Source organism: Callorhinchus milii, unplaced genomic scaffold (assembly GCF_018977255.1).
Source record: "Callorhinchus milii isolate IMCB2004 unplaced genomic scaffold, IMCB_Cmil_1.0 Scaffold1, whole genome shotgun sequence".
NCBI classification, from domain to species: Eukaryota; Metazoa; Chordata; class Chondrichthyes; order Chimaeriformes; family Callorhinchidae; genus Callorhinchus; species Callorhinchus milii.
In genome coordinates, this window is record NW_024704742.1 from 14,455,982 (window position 1) to 14,482,465 (window position 26,484).

Genomic DNA, 26,484 nt, shown 5'->3' on the forward strand with positions numbered 1-26,484 from the left:
ATTTAAGAAAGATCCTAACATTTGTACATTTCTCTAATTCTACTTTTGTTTAGTAAAAGATTTACAGGAAACTGTTTTTGTGGTTGATATAGGATAGTAAAGGTTATTTACTTTGAAAGCATTTTGGGACAATGAAGAATTACCATGGAAGTCAATGGATCATAAGATTGGTTTGCCCATCGTCCCATTTGATCTCATCCTTCCACAACACCTGACTTACATTTTTCCCATCACAGCATCAAGCTGTTTTTTTTAAATGGTCATGGTTTCAACCACCCTTCTTGGCAAATCCCAGATAAAACTATAGGGTCTAGTGCAAAGAGTAAATTATTACAATGCACTAACATTGGGGTATATTTGTATTTAAACAATTATTTTAGCAGAATAGAAATAGGAGGCCATTTAGCCTTTTGCAGCCTGTTCTGACATTTTATTATGACAGTACTTGTAGTCCCATTCTCCTACCTTTTATCCACATCCCTTTATACTTTACTTCCCAAATAATTTTGTCTCCCTTATAAACTTCTCAATCAACTTTGTAGGAATGTCGAGAACCCAATCTTGGAAATGACTGGGTCCAATAATTGTCAAATCTAAATCTAACGTTAGCTGCTAATGATTCAATCTCAGCTAGTTGCTTTTCATCCCGTGAAATGTTCAAAGATCATGGCAGTCATCTGCAGTGGGATTGCTACAAGTGTTAAGTAACCTCCATCAAATTGGCACCACACTTGCATACTTGGAATGACTTCCCTTCTGCTGATTACAGTATTTCTTTGGTGCAGAGGATTTAGTGAACTCCCACATTCCACAAGTGATTTAGAACTGGATGTTAGGCTACAGAACTAAACAAATAAAACTACAGTTTTACTGGAGAGGTTGCTCTCTGTTTTACAAGTTTGATTGTTTGCAGCAAAATATGTTGACATCACAGTGAAGAAGTGTGGCTTAGAAGGTTTAGCTTTGGTAAGACTGCATATACAGGGATGGAGATACGGAGCACTAGCATTGCGCATTATATATATATTTTAACATAGACCATTTTATTATCAAAGACATTTTTGGTTAAAATAACTGAGTTGTTATAAAATAGTAAATGCTAGGTTTCCAGTAGGTTTAAAAACAGGTTTTCTCATAAGAAAACTTGAGTCCTGTCAACGGAAGTATTTAAATGAATCAGGTGATGCATAATTTAAACTTGCTTAAATCGCACAGTTCCTTTTTGCTGAATGATAGATCAGTAAGGCAATCACTCAACAGTTTGAGTTGCAGTGGGAGGGAGGGTTTAGGTGAGGAGTTGACGGATCTCTTTGTGGACATAACAGAGAAAATCGACGTAGGAAGCTCCTCCATACAGCCCTTTGTCTTCCACCAGGAACTGCCTGAAGATCATATCTGGTTTATCTTTTTGCTTTACTATCACCAGCTGTAGATAAAAGGAATGGACAATCAGACTTTCTGATAGAATCCATGCTCGGTTTGGTTACAATCTGAAGAACGTTTCATTTAAGACAGAAATAACTCAAAACTATTAAAATATGTTGCAAGGTTTTGAAATATTTAAAGCTTGAGACAGACATCGCTGTGATTAATGTGGAACAACATTGCCAAATGCTGAATATTTATGGCTCAAGTCAAAAAATATTAAAATCAAAAGATTTTAAAAATATCAGCAAAACAGGAATGACTTTCACCGAGTTTTTCCGAATAAACACCAATGGATATTTCAATGTGCAATGGGGATGATTCTATTCTAATGCTGTCACATATGTACAAGTATTCTCTTTCATTTTCCCCTCCTGTCCAGCTATTTTCTCACTCTTTTCGAGTCTCGTTGAGTTGCATACCAACTGAGGCCAAAGGGCAGGCAGGAGCTAAGGGAGGAGGACAGCAAATGGATAATTTTTTGACAAAAGAAACAAGGGGGATTAGAGATGGGAGTATCGTGTTATTTCTGAATTTGGGGACTGGCCAGATGGACTGCAATTGTCTTTTTCACTCCTGTATATTCTCGTATTTCAAAATATACATTATTATTCTTCGCACAAAAGCAATTCCAGCTGCACCTTCCGTACCATATCAGTTTTCCTTGTTGCAAAGGTTGTATTTCCCATCAGACAAAATATGAATTAGTGACAGTGCCCTTCGCTTGATCGCTTTGAAGCTTCCCATTTTTAACGCAAGATATAATGGGCTTTAAATATTTAACTTGGCTCTGAAACTATTATAAAGGATCCCATTTGTGATTGGTATACTACATAGGACCTTACAGCATGCAAACAGGTCACTTTGGCCCAACTTGTCCTTGTCGGTTTTATACTCCACAGCAGTCAAACCTCCTAATTTCCTCTCCTATATTCTCTTCTCTCTCACGAATACATTAAATTTCTTCTTCATTATCTTGATGTTCTCTGCTTCAATGAAAGCTTCCAGCAGTGAATTCTACTTTCTCACCATGCTCTTGAGATTAGTTGCCATATTTGCCTACATAAGAGTCACCAACTTGAAAAAAATTCACTGTGCGAAGGTCTTTGAGATGTTTCAATGTGATGTGATATATTATCAAATCCAAGGATTATATGTTATTGGTAACGTGTAAAAAAAACAACAAATGAAGTAATAAAACTCAGAACCGAGTGACTCACACGTGTGGTTCCCTAACACCCCACAATCTGATTAAGAATCAACTGTTCTGAAATCTTGGTCCTAGTGTTGATGGTGTAAAATAATGTAATTGTTTCTTGAAGAGACGATACACGAATTGATCCTTTAAACCTCTTTACTTACTTTCATAGAACGAGGACTCTGCCTCCTCAGGCTGTCAATGATCGACCTGAGCTTCTTTGAATATGGGCTTTTCACTTCAGGCAATAAAGTCTGTAATGAAAATAAAAGCTACTTCTTAGGCACAGACTGAAGCACTGAGTAGCATACCTAAAATGGGGAATGTTTGGTTCTTCCAAAGAGCCAGCACAGACATCTCAGGCCAAAAGGCCTTCTTCTGTGCTGTGCATTTTTGTGGTTCTATAGTTCACTGAGATTGAAACTCAGATTGCAAAGGGCAGGGGGGGTTATATTACTTTCCACAACTTTAACAACAACAAAATGACATTTGTAAAGCGCCTTTCATGTCGGGAGGACGTCCCAAGGCGCTGAAGTAAATAAAGAGTTAACCATGAATGTTAAAAACCTTTTGTAGGTGTTACTTACAATATCTGTGTTGATATGTGCGAAGGAGGGTACATTAAAAATGCTTTGTATTAATTCAGGCTGTGAACTCAGTCCCAGCCAGAGAAACATATTGATCCCATTTTCCAGCAGAAATATTCCTCCGTCAGATAAACGCTCTTCCGAGCAACGGACAGCAGAGGGAAAGTCTTCACTCTTCACATCCATGTTGTGCTGGCATTAAAGAAAGAAGAGTGCTTAAGCCGATATAGTTCACAGTATAGTTTCATCAATTATACATTCTTACATCAGAATGCTAACTTGATCAGGGAACAGTTGACAAACATTCACAATTCTTAATTTCTTCTTTTGAACCATTAAGAGTTTTATTTTTGGCTGTAACTCAATTCACGGTTCGGGACTATTTGAAAAATAAAGCAGACTCCCAAGTTCTCATAGCTTATTCATTATTCATGAAAGAAACTCCAAAGCGTGTATATTTTGACAGGCTTTCTGCCTTACTTCAAATCCTCCCAGAATAAAAATATACTTAAGCAGATAAAGCTGTTAACTCTGCTCCTACCTTTGTATATGCTGCAAGGTAACAACATCAATTTGAAAGCTCAGTTGCCCAGAACTAAACTCAACCATATTGAGCCAGAAGGTTTAAATTACAATCCTATAATCGCAAGACGTCCAAATGTGCTTTGTGGGATTTTCTGCAAACTGTAGTAACTATGTATTTTGTAGGCAATCCCAGGAACCAATTTATGTGAAGCAATGTATCACAAATGGCCCCATGATTGAATAACCTGACAATGTACATGTTCCGTGCTGACATTAAATTCAAGCCTGTTTAAGTGCAGTCGGGTAAAACATTTAACTCTAATAGAAAGCCCATAAATAAAATGCTCCTTTTGTGTCAGACTGCCGTCAGATAGAGCCTAACTCTGAACAAAGGCATGAACTAAATAAGTTTTCTGCAAATTAATTTCTTTCCTCTTGAATAACTGTACTTACAATTGGTAACAGTTGTGGATAGAAAAATGATTGTGTGCTAGAAACATCCATAGAAGTGACCAATAGCCTTTGGAAACCTCGTTCATCTGTAGAAAGGTCAGGGCTCCCAAGCAGAACATAACTTTTCAGGAGACAGTTCATGTAGACTGGCAACAGCTTCATGGCCTCAGGAAGAATGAGCTAAGAGTCAAAAACAACAACATCCTTCAATAACAAAACTCTTCGGGACAATAGAGCAGATCTTGTTTTTATTTAATCTGCCACAAATTACTTGGCGATGCAAGACCAGAGATTCAACTACACATTTCAGACTTGAGAAACAGCTTTTTTTCATGTAAACCATTTCCGATGTTAAGTATTAGTTAGTATCTAGTACTCTGAAGTCTGTCCTGTCAAATACAGCATATGGCTTGAAAGCAGTCTGGGGATCTTCTGGGTGACAAGGACAGGAAATCAGAAAAGCGCCTTCATGTCTGGCTTTGCAGTTTAAGCTTCCAATCTATCTAACCAATACTGGAGATGATAAGATTATTGTAATGAAACTGAACAGAAACCAATATTTTAGCCTCAAGATATTTTAAACATGGATTTATTCTGAAAAGCTCAGGGTCACCCAGAGCACAACTTTGAAATCTTTACAACATACCAACTAGCATGTGTCATGTCTTTATTAGTCCTATATCAGCCAAATAAATGAGGTAGATAGCATTACATATACTCGCCCACAAATATACAGTCAATTCACTTTACAGTATAAAGAGGAGAGACTTCTGTGAAGCGCTTTGAGACATCTAGAAGACACGAAAAGCACTACATCAAATGCAAGGATTATTATTATTATTACATAGCTAACTAAACAGAGATATACTCAACTAACTGAAATTTACATTCAATATGAACAAAGTTCTGCAATCAGACTTTTTGTGTAAATTGTATGCAAAGCAATCTACTGTAATACAGCTTTACACTGAGAAAGAAAACTGCAGTGTAATTCAAATACAATCCACAGTTCAATTAAGATTTAATTACTTTGCACAAAGCCGTGCATATGTGGAATAGAAACCCAGAGAGGCAGTGGGGGCTGATTGAGACAGGAAATGCAAGAGGAAATTGGATAATATTTAGAAATAATTCCACTGAAGTACACAAATGGCAATTATCCTCTGGTTAAAGAAATACCTCCTGATGTCTGTCCTGATATTATCCTTTGCAACTCTATCTAAACCTGTGCTCTGAGAGACTATTCTTCATGAATGGTGCTATATAAATGGATGTTGTTGTCGTTTTTGCCTTAGCTTTACTTTCTCAATCTTATTGATGATGATAATAATAATAATCCTTGCATTTAATGTAGCACTTTATCATGTCATTGAAACATCTCAGAGCACTTCACAGAACATAGTGTAAAAGTGCAGTGATTGTGTACTTTGTTGGCAATCTCATTTAATGGTGCCAAAAAGTAGGTAGATTTCTGCAAAACATGACCTAATACCCTTCTGCTAGTTAAGTGGTGTTGTAGTACACCAAACAGTTGCATAGCCCTCAAAGTGTTATGAGATGCTGTGCCCGTGACTGAATCTGTACTTAACATTTACTGACAACTGTGACTGGATTCTACCCAGGTATGTGTAAGTAGGATCAATGAACCATCATAAGCATCAGCCAATTGTGCACAGCTATGTCCCACAAACACTCAACAAAGTGCTCAATAAAGATAACTGGTTGTTCAGGTGGACATTAAAGAACCCCTAAAAACAGAGAATGCTGTTTCCTGGCTAATGTTTCATCTAAAAATAATTTACTCTCATGACACTACATTTTAAAGTAGCTTGTAATGAGTGGCATTGATGTGATGTATTGCTATATCAAATAATAGGTAATTTACCCATCGTATTTGGAGATGAGTCAGCTGAAATCAATTTGATTTTAAATGATAGATCCACGGGATTGTTTAACACTGTAGGAGGCCATTTGATCCATTTTGTTGTGTCTGTGCTTGCTCCTCCAAGAAGCTATCATTCCTAATCCCATTTCCTGCTCTTTGCACATTTCCATTACCCTTCCCCTGCATGTGCTTGTATTTTTCCAACTCTCAGTAAAAAGAGAAAGCAATGGGTAGCTGAATATTATTTCTAGCAGTTCATATCGATTCTCACTTAATAAAAATGCAAGCTTAAAGTCAATATAAATTGATATTACAAGCAGCTGTTAGCAATGATTGCTTATAACTTTTAAATCCAGCAAATCTCAATATTCAAAAAATAAAGCTTCTGAAGTGAATGGATGATTTCTTACAGTATAATTTTAAACATTGCTTCACCTCCAATTGTTAGAACTAGATTCTGCAGTGAAATGAATCTCACCCGGTTTTGAGTTTGTACAGATGCATTTGATTTATTGGCCTGTACAGATGCTGAACACCAGGCTGATTTATAGAATTACCTCATCCATTCATTAAGATCAGTTACACTATACACCCCTTTCTAAAGCAAATATTCTGGGGCGATTCCAACAGCTATGAAGACATCATTTGTGTCCAGCAGATTTGCTTTTCAATTATTATGTTGAAAAGCTTTGTTCTCACAACGTTTTTGTAAAATCAGGAAGGAATTAGCTTCTGCATCCTAATTCTTAAACACAGTATAGGAGAAGTGATGGCCAAGGCAGGATCCATATTTGTTTTCCCATCTTTAAGAGGAAACTAGATAGACATTTAAAAAGGAATAATTAGCAGGAGTATGTGAAAAGGACAGGTAAATGGGACTGAATGGCTCACTCTTTCAAACAAACAGCCCAGACACAATGGGCCGAATGATCCTCCTCTGTATTGTGTTTCACCTCTGAATAGTGGGAATCCAAAAGACAGTTCCAACAGATTATGTCAACTCTTAACTAGTTTAAGTTTAGTCCTGTTTTCATCTGTTTGTACTCTACCATATTTTCCTGCTAAAGTCTAAGGTGTCGTTCTCTATGAAGTTCTCTATATTGACTTGTCTTTTGTAATCATTGCAAGAAGTTACGAATTCTGTGACCTTGTAATGATCAACACAGTTTAAGATTTCAACTCAACATCAGAATGTATTTAAACAAACACAAGGCAGGTTTAAAAACAATATTGTGTCAAATGTGTTGAACAGCAATAAATGGAAAGCAAAAAAGTTGAATCTATTTGTTGAGGTTACAATTTCATAGCTGTTTCTCATCTTCAGTTTTGCAGTTTGTTCTGAACTTTAATGCAACTAGACTTTGATGATGATTTCTTCTTTTAGAAATGTTATTATCCTGTACCCAGTATATTATTCAGTGTACAGCTGAGATTCACAGAGCTGGACAGAACACAAGCAACCCGAGTCTAAAGATGCCCAACTGATGTTGAATTCATTTAATCTATCTCACAGACTTAATTCATGTAATTTAAGCTCTACCTTTAATTGTCACTAGCTGTTTCTATGCTGCCCTGGTCTCTCTGTAAGTATTGTTCTGAGTTTATTTCCTCAATCCCATTTAAAATCTTATATACCTCTATAAGGTTCCCTCTGAGAAGCTTCTTTTCAAAGCTGAACAGATCTAGCTTACCTAATTGTGGTTCATAAATTGTTACTCTAACATTGGTGATTATTCTCGTTGTTCTCCACTACGCTGCCTCTCGGACTGTCATGCTATTTGATGGGCTTTTTCAACACCAGTGTTGCTGGACTGCAAGAAACTAGACTGGAAACTCAAAACAGTCATTGAATATTGGTCCCCATGTCAACCAAATAAAATTGAACATTGCACCTTCAATAAAACCACGATAAACTTTTACATCCACACCCAGGGCGCAAACGGAAGTCACTGGAGATTTGCCCGATAAGAACAGATTGAACAGATGGATCTGACTTCAGGTTAATCCCATTGAATAAATATTGCAACAGACATTCTATTTTATTAATTGGTTTACATCAATAGTCAGAGAAAAGTTTCACAACCAAACAATGGGCTCCACAATTTTAAATAAGTGAGTCATGGACATTATGGGCAATATTTTCTCAGTTGTATGAGCAGGTGTGCAAATACAGGCCAGCATGTGTGTGCAGATCTGTAAGATATTGTATCATTAATTATTGGGATTGTGGCCTCATAAAATCATTTACTAAATTGCAAAAATAGTACAGGATGGCCACTTTATTGGTACTAAAATTGTATGTACACTATATAGAAGCTTTCACTGGTACCTTGTTTGTAGGAGGATATTTTCAAAAACAACAGAGATTATCTAGTACAACAACTTGCATATAAATATATATATATTATATATATATAGTGCCCTTCACTTGCAATAGCTTCTCGGAGTGCTTAAGAATAGGAAGGAAAGGGGTGATTTGATGGTGTTGACCTTAGGAACTGTAATACTCATCCTGGGTTTAATGTCATTTTTGATGTCAAAAAATGGATCTCAAAAAGGGAAGCATCATCACATTTCAGAATGACATAATTGAAGCTCAAAGTAAGATGCATCCTGCTTAAATATGAAGTGCTGGTTTCTTCAAAGTAGGGTTTAGAAATACAATGTGCACCTTAAATAAGATGCTTGGTCCTATTGAAATTCAAACATGTTCTGACAATGACTACCTCAGGAGACTACTCAAATGTTTATAATCTGAGTACTAGTTCATGATTATACACCTTGATCTTTCCACGATGGAATAAATGAATAATATCTTTGTGAATCTTACAGAATATCTAGTGAAAAACACAACAGGTTTGATGGCTCAAATGGCCCCTGTTTCAGTGCTGCGACATTCTATAGTTCTACAATTCTATAACCAAAGAGAAGTAAATAAAGAACAAAGAAAGTTAAATATTTAGTGAAAAGCATTAAATGTTATGTTAATAACTGGCAAGATGCACAGAAACAAGATACTATAATCACATTCCAATTATTTGGATAGCAATGCTATATTGCACCCAATCGATCACAATAGATGTTAGGTTTCAGGTTGTGTATGATGTACTTACCTGGCCAACTGAGGAGGGGCTGGCACAATTTTTCCTGTAACAGGCCAACATGTGAGCAGTCTGGTTCACCAGTATCTCCCGCACAGTCTTCAGAGGTTGACTGAGAATCGCTCTGTATGCTGGTTCAAAAAAATAGCAACAACTTACTCACAACTGTTCTTAATAGATATTTAATTGTAAATCATACAAGGTATGTACAATTTCACTATCAATATAGAAATGTGGAGAAATGGTTTGCTGAGTGTTGTGAGTAATGTGATTATAACACGGAATCCCTTTAGTGACTGACAACACCAAAGGCATTGCACCTAACAACACTCACTGGAAGTTTTCACCACTGGAACACACATAACACATTAAAGTACTGACTTCATCTGGTCACTTTTGCCAAGTATAAGCAGCATTTAAGCAGCATACAGCATTTATACAGCAAACATTAAAGAAGGGTTCAAGGGAAGATTCAGAAAACAATTATTTGTGACTAAAAAATCATTTTGTGACAGCCATCTGCTTTTGAAAGGCAGGGCTCAGTGCAGCTGACACATGGATTCTGCACTTACTCTCAGAGAGCTAAAGGTGGTTGAAAATAAAGTGCAACGATTTGCATTGTCCTGACAGCAATCTTTTAGTTCCTGACTGCAGAAAAGAGTTGAACACTCGGTGCTAACGGAGTTTCATTGCAATTTATATTTCTTCCAGTTCAGCAACACTTTTATACTGTTTAAGCAAAATGAAATGGCATCTAGATTTAAAGGTGCTCGGTCCTCGAGCGTACACCTCAAAAGGGACACCTGCCACCCCTTCACACCGTTCCGCCCTTCAAAAAGGAGGTAAAGAAAAACAAGTTTGCTTTGAAATATACCTGTTGGAACATGCTTGATAAAGATGAAAGAAACTCCCATCAAAGTGACACACAATGTGTGATTGGAAAAAAATACAAAAAAGTGCCCACAATATAAACTTCTCTTACTTCAGAAATGCATGTAGATTTCCTCTGAGCTTGGAGCTCCTTGGAGCAGATGCCTCACATCCTAAAATGTAAGGAATCCTCTGGAGAAAACACAGCTGATATCAAAGGTCCTTTATTTGATGGTCCGAATGCACTCTGAGATGCTAACCCGTGTTAAGGGCGCTATATAAATGCTGTTGTTGAATGGATCAAATAATTTTTCAACCCAAATATCATTTGGTGGGAAATGACAGTGTTCCTTCAATGAGCACAATCTAAATATTACATTTTAATACAAGGCTAGTCTGTACTGCACAAGATGAAAAAACATTGATTTGAAGCCACTGAACAACCGCAACTAGTTCTGCTCTACATAGTCTCAAATCTAAAACAATCTGTATGGTATGAAAGACAGATAGCACTGATCTGTGATAAACTGCAAACAGAACTCCTCTCAGAATTCTACTATCAACAGTGCTGAGAGATACAGCAGTCAGACATTCAGAATTGCTTCCCACTGCAGTTATCTAAATGATAAGCATTGCTTCAATCCTAATCCTTTATGAATAATGAGAAACCCCAGTGCAATCGCCTTTATCCTTTGGGACATGGATTTGTATTCTTCATAATTTAATGGGATAAATGACTACTCTCTGTGGGGCTCAAATAAAATGAGTCAAGATATAATATTCTCAATTTAGATCTGCATCTTGAATCTGGTATTTTGGAAGCAAGTCTACAAAATAAATCTGTCCATAATTTCACAGAGAACTATAAAATTGGCTGATGGTACAATTACAGGAAAATGTCAAACTGTGGCAGTTTTCCTCAGAGTGGGAACTAAACCTGTTCCTTTGACACACTGCACCTACAACAACAACAATTTAACATTCATATAATGCCTTTCCTATCAGAGAACATCTCAAAACTGCTTCACAGAGCCCGCTGGGAGCCCGAGCTGAGGATGGAGGAAGCTGAGGAAGTAGGGGGGAAAAGTGACCAATAATGTGTTTAAAATGAAAGTACCTCAACGTATTCTACTAGACTGAGAGGGTATGACGGTGACATCGGGCTTATAACATGTGTGTGTTTCTCTGGAAGGAGGAAGGGGGAATGACCTACTATACTGATAAAATATAAAATATAAAAGATAAAACAATCTGTAAGCCCCCAGGCATGAAATTCCACCTTGTCTTAACCTGCAAAATGACACAGAGCAGTGAACATTTTTTAAAATTGGGTTTTAATTGGAGGTACCGCTGATAACTGGCTTCCAAATACAGGCATTGAACTTAAAATAATTTTTCACAATTCTGAAAGACCTTACACTTTAAACAAAAATCTGAGTAGGCAGAAATTCACCCCTCCCAATTTTTGAAAACTACATTGGTCCAAATAGATAATGAAGTTAACTGAGAAATTAAACTGAGTCATGTTAGTCGTAATAATATAATCCAGATAGTCTTTTGGCTTTTGATCCTATATTAATGTCAAATTGTTGCTGTAGGTACAGTGTGTCAAGGGAACGGGTTTAGTTCCCACTCTGAGGAAAACTGCCACAGTTTGACATTTTCCTGTAATTGCACCATCAGCCAATTTTATAGTTCGCTGTTCGCTTATGGACAGATTTATTTTGTCCTTTTAATCCTTATCAGATTAGATAGTTTTCTTTTAAGAAATACCATTATGGGATACAGAGGTAGTTCTGTAGCTCAGTGGTTAGAGCACTCGCTTTACAAGCGAGAGACCTGGATTCGATTCCCGGCAGGGTGAAACCTTTGGCAAATTTCCTTACTCCACACACCTGATAATAATCCCTCAGAAAAAACAATAATAAATTGGTCATTTCAATCCACGACTGTTTGTGTGACACTGCTGTGCGCAATTAGTTGCCACATTTCGCCCACAAAAATACAGTCAATTCACTTTACAGTATATTCTGTGAAGCGCTTTGAGACGTCTAGAAGACGTGAAAAGCGCTATATCAAATGCAAGGATTATTATTATTTATTAGTTTAGGACATATGTGCATGCGGCCACCAGGAAGGTGGAATGCGAACTAAATGGACCTTGGTCTTTTCTCGTTTAGCATTTCTTATGTTCTTATGTAGTGGAACATTGACCTTAGAATGTACGAATATATGTTTCTATCATTAATATTCAAATTTTCAAATATTATCACATGCAACATCCCATCAACACATTGCTTCCATTCACTTAAATATTCTGCCTGATGCCCCATTTAGGATTCAAGTTGGTGTACTTGACTGAAATACTCAGTTAAACATTTGTCAAGTTGCCTTCAGGTACAATGTTGTGCAAAAGATGGAAAATTATGAGTATAATCCCAAATACAGGATAAATTTGTCCTGAGGAATCAAGCCCATTTTTTTAATGCCATTTAATCTACATGGCAAAGAGAATCAAAGGTATTGTCGTATTATTGAAATGGTAAATTGATGCTTCTTCCTGTAATAAACAAGATTTTGTCTATGAAGAGAAAGCAAATTATGTCATTTACTGCAAGTCCAGCAATACAAGTCCAACAACAACAAAAACAACAACAAAAAGTCAGGCAATGCAGGCAAAGGACTCCTGTAGCGCAGTGGTTAGAGCACTCGCTTTGCAAGCGAGAGACCCGAGTTCAATTCCAGGCAGAGGGCGAAACCTTGGGCAAGTTTCCTTACTCCAGATGCCTAATAATAATCCCTCTAAAACCAAAAACAATAATAAATTGGTCATTTTCAATCTACGACTGTTTGTGGGACACTGCTGTGCGCAATTGGCTGCCGCGTTCGCCCACAAATATACAGTCAATTCACTTTACAGTGTGTTCTGTGAAGCGCTTTGGGACGTCCTCCCGACGTGAAAAGCGCTATATCAAATGCAAGGATTATTATTATTATTATTAAAGGTCAAACAATACAACATTCAGGAAGAGAATAGAGATGTAATGTGACATTTGCTGATAATCATTTATAATACCACAACTGCAGCTGTTACATTTGGAAAGAAAACAGGCCTAGACTAGTCTTCACCATATGGTCTCCAATATGACTTGAATTGTAGCTTTATGAATTGTTGGGTAATGAGTCATTTTGCTTAGACTTCACACTGTGATATAAAAGACCACTTTTCAGGTAGATTCGGCCAGTCAAGCTGATGAAAAGCTAAGATACAATTTTAATCGAGCAGCGGTTTAACATGCAGTTTAAACCTCAAAACATATTTTCACAAAAATAAACACTGAGCTCTTAACAATCCTTTGTACTGTCAGTTGAGGCACTTGGAAAGTGTTCCCAAGCTGATTATGCACTTCATGTATTTATAGAGGTAGAACAAAGCTTAGTCAGGCAGACACATTCCTCTGCTAATTGAACGAGTGCAGACTTCCCCCAAAATTTAGGCCGACTTTGATTTTATAATCTTACTGACATTTTGAACTGGAAAGGAGTGTATTGGTTTCAGTTTTTAAAAAATAGTGCAAACACGAATGTGTGCTTTTGAAGCAAGACTGTAACATTCCTTATATAGCATAGCCTGCTGATACACAGAACTGCAACGTTTGCTTGACTAATAAACAGACATTACGATAACTAACGCACTAAATTTTAATGTTTTACAATCCTGTTCTTTCTCAAAATAAAATACCCAATATATCAGCAGCTCCTGACATCAACTGAGTGTTCCGGCAATAAATTTGAGGGGCAGTTTGCTGATGCTGGTGAGTTTAAAACAAAACATTTTCTTTGATAAGCATGTGTGGCTGAGGAGAAAAATGAACTGGGTCATAGCCAGCAAGACAGGGGTAGCTTTAATACCATTCAGACAATAACAGCACCAGAGTACAAGTTGTGTACACTCTCCATCTGTCATGTGATGATACACTGGACAAGGAGGTAGAGCACCAATGGAATTTCCCAGGCAGGAATCCGCAAAACAAATCTGTCCTTAACTTGGCAGTTCTCAAATCTGAAATGTTTCGATTTTCAAAAGCAGAAAATTGGGTTTAGTGCATGCTTCTAATCTGCGGTCTGAGATTTTATTGTCCAGAGAATACAGGAGGTATCACGAGTATCTAGTATTACATAATTGTACCAGGCAGCTGATTATAAATTAGTCACATTTTGGAAACAGTGAATAATAATACTTGCTTTTGATGTAGTGCCTTATCACGTTGTTGAGAAGGTTTTGCCTCAGCTGGGAATTGAACCTGAGTCCTCTCGCTCGCAAAGTGAGTGCTCTAACCACTACACTACAGGATTCCACATAGATTTCTTATGCAAAGAAACCATCAACAAATCAAACAACCTTTTGTATCAACTACAAATATTCTTGCTACAATACTAGAACATTGGTATGACTAGGGGACCTGAGCTGATATCATAGATTGTCTGATATATTTTCTCAGGCTTCTTCCAACCTGCTTATCAGTCTATGGGAGAAAACACAATCTTGGCAGCTGACTGAGCAGCATCAATGACTGCATCCAAGAGGATGTTCAGATCATTCTGCTCAAGGACGAGAATGTGTGTGGGTGGTTACAATGGGTTAAGGGAGAAAGGATTTTGAAAGCAAAGGATGGAGGGAAAAATTCTGGATTTAAAATAATTCAGAGTAGAGGAATAAACACACGCCTTTCCATTTTAGAATTTACAACAACAACAAAATTACATTTGCATAGCGCCTTTCACCCCGGTTTCGGCACCCAGCCAGACATCTGCCCAATTTGAAAGGCACTATATAAATGTAAAATTGTGTTGTAGCCTACAATCCTCACCTGATTTGGCAAAGAAATTGATTAGTGCATCCGTTTCACAGCTCTTGTACAAGTCGGTGAGCTGAGAAGTGCAGTTCAGTGCCAGGTTGTGGATACGCAGACGTCTCTGACCAGCAACATTAGTGTACAGCAAGGCACACTGGAAGACATTAACAAGAAACATGTGGCATTACACTAATTAATGAGACACTTGTGATAATCCTGCTGCTTTGAATTATACAAGATAAACAACTAGAAGAAAGAAGTATTCAGAGAGGAAATACCACAAATCTAAAATTAAATAAATGAATCAGGACTTTGTTTTTGCTCTGAATTGGCCCCCAATTTCCACCAAACGCACAAAAATTTAAGAATCTTGAGTTCTTCAAATCCTCTGTAGGGCTATTTAAGGCTGATGGTGGCATCTATAACACACATATTAACATGACAGAGATATAACATGACAGTGAATACAGAGATTACTACTTGATTCTCATTTCTTTGATAAATCAGAGCCTGGTGGGATCTGGATAAATACTGTTCATATCCCTTGACTTTTTAAAGTGTTACATATTCTCTTGTTGTTAATGGAAGCTGTTTTGTGAAGTGCGGAGGTTTTAAGTAACTCGTGCTTTACCTGGATTAAGGCCCCATTCTCTTCATTCAGTTTATCATCATGTTTGAACTCTACCGTGATTGCTTTGTCACAGTCAATGGCTGCCAACTCCACATCTGTTGTATTGTTCATGTACATGGAACCCAAGAAATCAGTTGCCCTGAACCCTAGGAAATAAAGTGATAAAAAAAGCATATTAACACAATCAAAACACAGAGAGCATTCAAATACAATGGACACGTATAACTTTTACCACTTTTCTTGATCTACAAAGAGCACAAGTTCAACATTATAGTGTGGCAAATTTGATGATGCATTCAAGATTTAGTGTGTCTGGATCAAATGAACCTGGATGTGTGTGTCGCATGTCTCCCCCTTCAACAGCGACCTCAATGTTCTCGTCCATACAACTAGGTGCATGCATTAGATTTAGCTCTCAGATATGGTGACTAGCAGGGTATTTGGCTTTTTCAGTTTTTTGGTTTCTTAAATGCCAGTATCAAAGGCTACGGTCTGTCAGCCAGAGGTCCACTGCCACAGTCCTGGTATTCACAGCTGCCACAGTAGGGAACGAAATAGGAGCAGGGTGTATGAACAAGGAGCATCCACCACTGTGTACATTCCATGTGCTAAATATTGAATGTTAAATCCAACATCTTCAGGGCCTAAAGAACATTGGTCCTTAAAAGTCCACAAGACTGATTAAAGTCAGAAGTCATACTGAAACCATTTGACAAAAATTGCTACAAACGAGGGGGAAAAATTTGTGGTAGTTTGAACATTCCTTAAATAAGTAAAATAAATCTGATCAGTACCAGGAGGAGGTGGCAAGTGTTCGTTCCTCTCAGAAGCCAAGTGCGCAATTTTGTTTCACTTTGGGATGAGGACTATTAAAGTGAAAATTGCTGGGCCTACATCAGGCCTTTTTGTTGTTTAATATAATTTTCTCAATGTTGATGTGCTGAGGGGGATTGAAATCCAGGCTTTGTTCAGCCAACTAACTTTAAATGACCAGTTGGACTAGGCCCAATGCCTCTGGGCCAACTTCTAATGTTTTGGCTGAGGAGATTCCGGGTTTTGGCTCTCCTCAGCAGATCAACATTAAGAAAAGCAAAATTAAACAAAAAGAAAGGGAACAGGAGACCAATGTAAGACTTGACATTCACAAAATTGTCACAGATCAAGCAAAGTGGCTGTGTCAAGGCCTTGAGAGGAACAAACCACTTACTCCACCTACAAAATATACAGTCACTACACTTTACAGTAAATGCTGTGAAGCTCTTTGAGGCAATCTGATGATCTATATGAAATGCAAATAATTTTATTCTTATCATCATTATCATCATCTGGAGAGGTGCGCTGCCATCTGCTGGTAGTTTACATATATTCCTTAACATATTTATGGAATGCTTTAACAACTCAAGTTTTATAATATTTTAGTATAATAATAATAATCCTTACATTTGATAAAGTACCTTTCACATTTGGAGGACATTTCAGAGTGCTTCACAGGATCTAAAGACTCTATTTTGTAGGCAAACAAAGCAGCCAATTTTGTGCACATCAGTGCTCCACAAATAGCCATCCATCAATTTTACCCCTTTATTATCATCAATTTATCTGCTTTTACTGACATCACGATTTCATAATCCATCAGGAAATAGGGGAGTTACTAATATCAGCAAAGAATTGGGACTATTGTGAACTATTATGAGCACATTTTAAATCATTTGTGTTATTTAATAATAATACATCTTGCATTTGATGTAGTGCCTTATCAGTTCTTCGAGACATTTCAATGTGCTTCACAGCATATACTGTAAAGTGAATTGACTGTATTTTGTGGGTGAATGAAATGAATATATATAACTTCATAATATGAAGAGATGAAAAAAAAGTTACAAAAATAATTTGCTTTTAATTATTATTTGGGACAGCATGTGACCATTACTTCAAGCAAAGCCAAAGCAATGAAACTTTCACATGAACAGGCTACAAACACCTTTAGCACTGCATTGGATTGTCATGTTAAATTACATGAGTTCCAAGTCCTAAAGTGGGGCTTAAACTCACAATCGTCAGAATGAAGGGGGAGATTGCTACCAACTGAGCAAGGCTGACACAAATAGAACTAAATATATGAAGACTATACAGCCATGCAATGTCATCAACTCTGAGGCATTCCTCTACACTTTGTTTTCACTGTATTTAAGCTTTTGCTGTGTGAAGCACTGAAAATATATCTGGAGATGAACACAGTCACGGTCTGTTTTTCATCAAAAGGGATTTATACACAGTGGTGAGGCAGATAAACAGGCAGATAGAAACGGAAAGCACATCATGCTAAATATTTAAAGGAGAGAGAAACGGGTGCTTGGAGAAATAAAGTAAATGCTACTTGTTGTTTAACAATGATTTAACAGATCACGATTCTTTATGTCTGTTTTCTTTAAAAGAAGGTTGAACAGTATAGCGAAAGCCAATTGGTGAGTAATCTAGTCTAGATGTAATAATAACACTAATCCTTGTTTTTGATGTGGTGACTTATCAATTGTCTCAAAACATTTCACAGGATTTCCTGTAGATTGCAATGATTGTGTATTTGTAGACGAACAAAACAGCCAATATATGCTACAAACATTGTCCTACAAACAGCCATGAAGTGAAGAATCAAATCTATCTGGGGAGTGTTGGCTAGGACACGAGAAGAAACTTCCTTCTCTTTTCGAATAGTACCATGGATCTTTAACACCCCCTCGAACAGCGAGACAGGACTTAGGTTTAATACACCATCAACAGGACGGCACCTTTGTGTGTTCAATGTGGCAATTTGGGGCTTGAAGCCACAATCTTTTGACAAAGATTAGATACGACAAAGCTTCCAACTGAGCCAGGCTGACACCCTGTAGCCAATGAGGTATTTTGTTGATGAGTCAGCCACCCACATCCTCTCGCTGTGTCCCTTTAAGAAAGTTAGGGAGTTTCTGAGGAATTAAATAATTGCTTGACATTTTTACATCTTTGATATGCAAGTATGAGGGGACCGAATAAGTGTAACTGATTTGCAACTATTCATGTAACATATAAGTGATTTTTATTATGTTCAGTAATCTTCCAGAGACACACAATATAAGCGGCCCAAATCATTTGGACACTGAATGAGGTTATCATTTCTGAACATAATAATTCCTTAAAAAAAATAATAAATTGGTCAATCCATGACTGTCTATGGGACACTGCTGTGTGCAATTGGCTGCCATGTTTCACCCATCAAATAAACAGTCAATTCACTTTACGGTGTATTCTGTGAAGAACTTTGAGATGTCTCGAAGACATGATAAAGCGCTATATCAATTGCAAGGCTTATTATTATTATAATCATCCAATATTGTATATAAAAAATACTGAAACATATTATTTTGCTTACAAGTTCTAAGATAATAAATAAACTCTATACGCTAAAACTGATCACAAATTTATAAGATATTTTCAATGCCACTTTTTCAATTGCATTTATCCATTAAGATAAACACACCAATCGATCTTTTTCCCACCCTTCTTTATGTTCATGATCTTGTTTTGCTCCTTTTGTGAATGAACAACTATCCGATCGTTTGAAACTGGAGGAGGATAGGCACAGAGAGTAAACAACTATAATTGTAAGTGACTTCTAGTTCATAAGATTAGTTTTGCCCACAAATATACAGTCAATTCACTTTACAGTGTATTCTGTGAAGAGCTTTGAGACGTGAAAAGCGCTATATCAAATGTAAGGATTATTTATTTTTATTATTAGTGTTAGTGATGGAATTGTTGTAGGTGGTGGTTTTGCTTTTGGTTTCCCTCTTTCCTTTTTCCTCTTTCTTAATTTCTGAGAATTCAGTTAAGTTTCCCAGGGATGGGCTGCAAAGTTCAAATTGAGTTAAAACATTTAACTTGAATTAAATGCTAAATGTATTAAACAAATATAACAAATTTCTGGAATAGACTAGCTAGTGTGGTCAAGTACAACTTTGCTTCTGCACAGATGTAACTAAGATTTTAAGAAAAGGAGAGCAATTTGTGACATTTCACAATAGATTTGATGTAAAACTACAGAACATCACTGGTTTCTGAAAGCCCTCATAACCTTGGCAAAATTGTTTGCTCCATATGAGCTTCTGAAAATTGTGTGGATGCCACCTTTAGTATAGGCTGAGGGAGTGTGGGAGGAGCATACAATTTTAGGAGCTCAGTGGCTGCATATGAATGCCAAATTTCTTGCAGCTGAATGTCAACAAGGAGGAAGCCATACACTTTGGTTCCTGTGAATGTCTTCTCTCCTGCAGGTCTGAACTGCTCAACCTCCCAGGGCTCTCCCACAGACTTACCAAACCCATGTGCAATGTAGGCATCAGGTTCGATCTCTAGTTTTCCTTTCTATTCCCTGATCAGGACCGCTTTATTCCACCTCCGCCATATTGCCCTCCTCCATCCGTACCTCTCAGCTAATACAGTCAAAACCCTTGTGCACACATTCGTCACTTTCTGGCCTATTCCAATGCCCACCTCGCTGGGCTCTCTGGCTCCACCATACATTAAATCCAATTAATTCAGAACTCCAACACCCGGATACTCACCCGCACAAAACTCTATAACCGTATCACACCAGCCCTTGCCAGGCTCCACTGGCTCTCAATTCAGGAACGGTTTGATTTTAAGATCCTCTCACTCATTTTCAATTGTCTTCATGCTCTTGCACCTCCCTACCTATCCATCTGCTTATCCTGCACTCCACCACCTGCTACCTCCACTCGGATGGCTCCGGCTTCCTGTTAACCTCCTCCCCTCCGCTCCACAATCAGTGGACAGACCTTCAGCCACTGTGCCCCGAGACTCTGGAACTATCTCCCTCAATGCTTCCACCTTGCCCCCTCCGTCACCAACTTCAAATCCTGCCTAAAGAGCTTCCTTTTTGATTGTGCTTATGGTCACCTCCCCCCTCCCTCTCCCCCTGGCTCGTTGTCAGACTCCACCTCTGTCAAGCACTCCGGGACACTACCCAGGTTGAAGGGCGCTATATAAATGCAAGTTGTTGTTGTTGAGTTAAGCTAGCATCCAACTTCGGAATGCTTAAATATTTTCTGTCCATTTTTAGGAGCACGGAGTTCACCCCAACCATCATGTCAAAGCTGGAGGTGTATTGGGAAATGTCACTTCTCTCCTGCGTGTTCAGACCCCCAAGAGCGAAGATGTTGACGCGAGTCAAAGAGTATGGCTTCCGTCCCGCCGATATTCAGCTGCAGGAAATGTGGCATTCGTATGCAGCCACTGTAACAAGCTAAATTCTGAAGGTTGGAATTTGAGATCTGAATAGCCATTCTGACTATAAAGTGACTGTGTTTCTCTCAGGAGATACCTGCATTGTCAAAGTCTTGTTGTGGGGATTAACCTTCTAACCCAGAGGCAAGAGTGCTACCAACTGAGTAAGACCGACACACTGAGCAATGAACAAGCTAAGGATCTTCAGTCTCTAGCGTCTGAAGTCTAACATTTTAAATTGGATTGTAAGAGTAAACCCAGATCAATACAAACCCAGATGCAACAGACAGTTGAGCAAGGGGACATAGGTTTGGAGTTGCAAACGGCAATTTCAGGACAAAAAACAGGAAGTTTTTGTTTACTTGGAGAGCAATCAAAACTAGAACAGGTTGCAGGAAAGGTAGTGGAGGCCAGGAGACTGGACTCTTTTAAAAAGCAACTTGATCCTATGATGGGGGTCACAATAAGATGTTCTGGAATGATGAGATTGTGTAGGTCGAAGGGATTTCTTCATCCAAACCGATCTTGTGATCCCTTACTCTGTTGCCCAAACTACACTCTTTCTCAATAATATGTGTTGTGTACAATGCATCCTTACCTGTGCTTGTCCTAACCCTCATGATAGCATCAAATCCAATTGGTTTCTGTACATCCTTTCTCAGGTCATTCAAGAAATGTTCAGCATCCGTCTGTATCTGCGAAGTAAGCATTGTGAAAAAGCTCAAGCCGTATAGTACAGTATTTACCAGTTGATGGCACTATCACCGCTATTCAGAGCAGCAGACAAATATCAGCAAAGGAAATGTGTGATACAATGTTTTGGCTGTTTTGGCAAATTTATAGAAGGTAACACTAGTGTATTCCTATTTTCTAATTGTTAGCAGTTTATTTTATGTGTTCTGAATTCAATGTAATGACAGCGGTCCCAATAAAGCACATTTCTTGATTTATTTATCAAATTCAAGAATTATTATTATTATCAGAAACTGAACTGATTAATTTGGCAGTAGCTGGGTGCACAGCTGACACATCTCTACTTAACCTCAGAACAGGGAATAACAGGTATTTCAATACAGTGCATTGAAATAAATCCAGCAAAGCCATCACAGTTGTGAGTTATATAAATGGAACATCATCAGTTGACACTGGTAGGTATACTGAATCAGCCACATTATCCAGAATACACAAGTGGAGTATCCTGTTGAGTTGTGGGCTTGGAACTTTTGAACAGATAAGGATTCGGAAAACAGAAACTAAAATATTTATAGATATCAGCACTTCGACCAAAAGGGAGAAGCTAAAGAAGGCAAATTGGTTCTCACCGAAGAAAAAAAATAGTAAGAATGGACATGATGCAAGTGTTTGGAAATGGAGCAGTTATTTTCTTCAAAACTAAGAAAGGAGAATCGTGGGAAAGGATTGTAAATTAATTTAATAATGAGCTGGATGTAAACTAAGAAGCAATTTCTTCCCATTGGGAATTGTTAACTGATGGAATAAGCTGGCAGATAACACAGTGCCTCAGATGGAGAAAACTGAACACATGATTGTAAATGCAACAAAAAGTAGTAGATAGAGAGAGACAGATTAGAGATGCGAGAGACGATATTGTGTAATTCTTGAAAGACAACTAAATGGTCTACTTTCCACTGATGAAAAACTATATTATTAAATATTGTGCAAAATTATTCATTAGTACACAAATATATATTTTTCTCCACAATATGAACATATGCTTGCAAACTCGCATATACATATATACATAAAAGAAAAATGTGAAAAAAAAGTTAAGTGGCTTGCTTTAGACGTGTGTCTTACAGACTCGACATTTGTCAGTGGTCTACAAGTCCACATTGATACCCCATCCAATTTACCCCATATCTCAAGGGCCAAAGCATGGAGCAGAGTTGGTGAATAGGCTCTGCAAATAGAAAATCACAACAGGAAAACAATTTACAGGCTCTTTAAGCGAGAAATTAAACTGAATTTTACCTGAAAATTATTGTACTTGTACAGCGTGCCACCAGTGTACGATGGCACGATGCCCATGGTCGCCACATCCACATATTGGTTTGGAAATAGAAAGAGGTCAACGCAACAGCTATTGGCCACACAGTCCTTTGCCAGGGTCTCATAGCAATTAGACTGAGGTTGAAAAAGGGTCTGCAAGGTATTAAGAATAATCAAATTAATAATAATAAACAACAACACGATTACATTTGTATACATTTCACGTCAGGAGGACGTCCCAAGGCGCTGGACAGTGTACAACATTTCAGACCCGAGCTGGGGTCAATGGGTGGGGGGGGGCGAGAAGGGTGGGGAGGGGAAGGAGGGTGGTTGAAGAGAAGGGTCTTGAGGCGGGACTTAAAGGAGGCTAAGGAGGGGGTGAGGCGGAGTGATTGGGGATGGAATTCCAGAGGTTGGGGGCAGAGTGGCTGAATACTCTCCTGCCAATGGTGGGACGGGTGGGTCGGGGGACATGGAGCAGACCAGAGCCTGCTGAGCGGAGGGAGCGGGCGGGTTGGTAGGGCGTTAGGAGGTCGCAGAGGTAGGGTGGGTCAAGGCCATGGAGGGCTTTGTAGGTGAGGTCCAGGATCTTGAACTGGATCCTCTGAAGGATAGGAATCCAATGGAGTCGGGCGAGAATGGGGGAGATGGGGTCACGGAGTTTGGTGCAGGAGAGGACACGGGCTGCAGAGTTAAAACATAAAAACATAAGAATTAGGAGAGGAGTAGGCCATTCGGCCCTCGAGCCTGCCCCACCATTCGATAAGATCATGGCTGATCTTCAAACCTAACTCTAATTACCTGCCCTATCCCCATATCTCCTAATCCCTCAGTTTTTTAAAAATCTATCAGTCTCAACCTTGAAGATGTTCAAGGAAGGGTTCTGGATTATCTGCTGCCAGTGTAGGGAGGAGTTGGGAAGGCCGACAAGCAGGGCGCTTGCATAGTTGAGCCTGGAGGTGATGAAGGCATGAATAAGAGTTTCAGCGGCCTGAAGTGTGAGGTAGTGTCGGAGTCGGTCGATGTTACAGAGGTGAGGGAAGGCAGAGCGGGTCATGGCTTGGATGTGGGGAAGAAAAAAACGTTAAGGGTCGAACAAGACACTGAGGTTCCTGACTGGCTTGGTGAGTTGTAGTGTGCAACCATGGAGGTTGATGCTGCCAGAGCCTGAGGTGCAGAGGTGCTGGCATGAGCCAATCAGGATGGCCTCAGTCTTGTTCACATTCAACTATAAGAAATTTGCCCTCATCCAGGACTTGATGTCCGACAGACATTCTGTCAGGACAGCAGTGGTCCTGGAGTTGAGGGTGGAGACAGAAAGATAGAGTTGGGTATCATCCGCATACATATGGAAGTTGACCCCATGTCTGTGGATGATGTCACCAAGGGGGAGCATGTAGATATTAAAGAGGAGAGGGCCAAGGACAGAGCACTGGGGGACACCGACGTGACAGTGCGGAGGCTGGAGGAGAAACCGTTAGAGGCAATGACGTGGTGACGGTGAGAGAGATAGGAATCGAACCATGCAAGGGCAGGTCCGCGAAGATTAAGTAAGGAGGAGAAGCAGTGTATGAGGATGGAGTGGTCGACAGTGTCAAAGGCGGCAGAGAGGTCGAGGAGGACAAGGAGGCAGAGGGAGCCCTGATCACAGATGTTCAGAATGTCATTAGTGACTTTGACCAGGGCTGTTTCTGTGCTTTGGGCAGCACGAAAGCCAGATTGGAGGGGTTCGAAGAGGGAATGGCGAGAAAGAAAGGAGCGAGAAAGAAAGAGTAATACAAACAAAGAAACAACAATACCATGAATATAACAAACTCTTTTATCATTACAGTGCCCTGTCTGAATGGGTGTCTGAAACTGGAATCAAAGTAATTGTTCACACCAAGACCCAGGTCTCACTCAGCAGATTGTGAGTGTCGATGCAGCAACTCTCTGCTTTCACCTTTTCCTGAATAAGGGGCATAAAACACTGGGCAAGCAAATTCAAGCTTTGTTTTCAGCATTAAATTTTAAAACACTTTAAAGAGAAAAGTCTGGGGTTAATGAACGGTGAAATTTTGGCTCGATAAGTTAAGGAGAACATTCGGTTGCAAAAGAATTGAAGTGTTTTGGGGAAAAAAAATATTTGAAACCCCAAGAGACACTCGCCTTTATTTCACTGGATGATTCATGAATTGATGTACTGAATACAGATTCAACAGAGCTAAACATGACATTGTCCAGTGAGAAGACATTTCACATTAGTACAGGATTGCTTTATCTTCCTTCCCAATGTAATTTTACTAGGTGCTTGGCTACATTTTAGTTTTGAAACTGCTGTTTGGTAACAGCAGCTGCCTCAAAGTGACAAAGCTGTGGTTGGCGTGTGCCAGTTGCATTTTTATTTTATTGCTGTATTAAAGAAAACCTTATTGCTTTCCCCTTAATGTTTCATCATGATGCAGCACACATCCTCGAAACTGATGAAACACTTCATCTGTCACACTGATTTACAAGATGACCAAAGCAGCCCTGGCTGGATCTCCTGCTCAACTCTCATAAAATCTCACCCACATGTCCATTCACACGCTCTTCCTCTCCCTCTCCATTATCATTGGGTTGTAATGAAATCAAAATCACTGCACTATTGCCAGCCAACATTATAACAACAACAACCCCACCCCCCCAACAGAGTAGGTCCCAGAGTGCTTCAATCATAACTCACGCTTTTCATATGCAAAAGTTACAAAGAACTTCACCGATGGAGTGGGGGTATTGAACGAGGGAAGTGACCAAAGGTGCAGTCGAAGAGTTAAGTTTTTAGAAGTGTTTCTAAAGCAGAAAGTGAGGTGGAATATTCTGCATATTTAGTTAATAAACTTGATGATACAGGATAACTAAGTTAATACTGAGTGTTGTTTGCACAAGATTTCAACTCAAACTCCACTTAATACAAAAAATATTAAAGGATATCAAATGGATGCAACACAGATCAATGTGGTGTATCGAAGGACATGTCTAACTGCTTAGTTTATAGTCACGATCATTTTACAACAAAATCTACTCTTTCACTTAGAATTTGTGGGGTGAGCGTTGATTTAATACAGTATATAAAATAATGGTTTTCCCCATATAAGCCTCACCACAGCTTACTTCTACTTAAAGAGCTCCTAGATTTTGTCTTTTACCTCTGGAATGTTATTCGCAATCTTGCAGGCAATTTACAAATAAAAGGGGTTAAAATACCACACGTTTCCATTCACACCAAATACAGTATGTTTTGCTGAAAAAGCAAAGCAACTTCTGCAATATTCCCATAAATGACTACATAAAAAAGAATGTGGTGAAATGCACTTTATTGAAGATAGATTTCCGAAGTGTTGTACCTTCTCTTTGTCTGTATTCACCAGCTTCCTGTCGTCTCTGTTTTTGAGTTTACCTGGTGCTTCAGCTGTTGGAAGGGAGGAGTGGAATATAAATAGTTTTCCAGAACATTCCGCAGCCTGCCGAGAATTAAAAAAAAGGATTCAATAAACTTGCTGCGGAAATATTCTTATCAAGGTGTTAATAGCAGAATGTCTAACAGCTCTTTATATTCTCAACACTTTCCATTAGTCATTGGAAACAAAGCAATATTTTAAAGATGTACAAATACCCAGGGTTTAATTTATCAATGGGCTGTGT

General features: G+C 38.6%; 1 protein-coding gene and 1 non-coding gene across 2 annotated transcripts in view; one reads left to right on the plus strand and one right to left on the minus strand.

The window, feature by feature from the left end:
* Positions 1-242: 242 nt before the first annotated feature.
* sec24d (SEC24 homolog D, COPII coat complex component) overlaps positions 243-26,484 on the minus strand; it is a 113,587-nt gene continuing 87,345 nt past the window's right edge. The window contains exons 15-24 of the mRNA XM_042337359.1: positions 26,187-26,303; positions 22,804-22,974; positions 21,410-21,506; positions 15,532-15,677; positions 14,916-15,054; positions 9,187-9,305; positions 4,189-4,368; positions 3,211-3,402; positions 2,788-2,877; positions 243-1,426 (exon numbers count right to left, since the gene is read on the minus strand). Coding sequence (XP_042193293.1) covers positions 1,286-1,426; positions 2,788-2,877; positions 3,211-3,402; positions 4,189-4,368; positions 9,187-9,305; positions 14,916-15,054; positions 15,532-15,677; positions 21,410-21,506; positions 22,804-22,974; positions 26,187-26,303 — 1,392 coding nt within the window. The 3' untranslated portion in view covers positions 243-1,285. The remainder of the gene's footprint in view (positions 1,427-2,787; positions 2,878-3,210; positions 3,403-4,188; positions 4,369-9,186; positions 9,306-14,915; positions 15,055-15,531; positions 15,678-21,409; positions 21,507-22,803; positions 22,975-26,186; positions 26,304-26,484) is intronic.
* trnav-uac lies at positions 11,837-11,908 on the plus strand. Its single transcript has one exon. It is a non-coding gene; the product is annotated as a tRNA-Val (tRNA).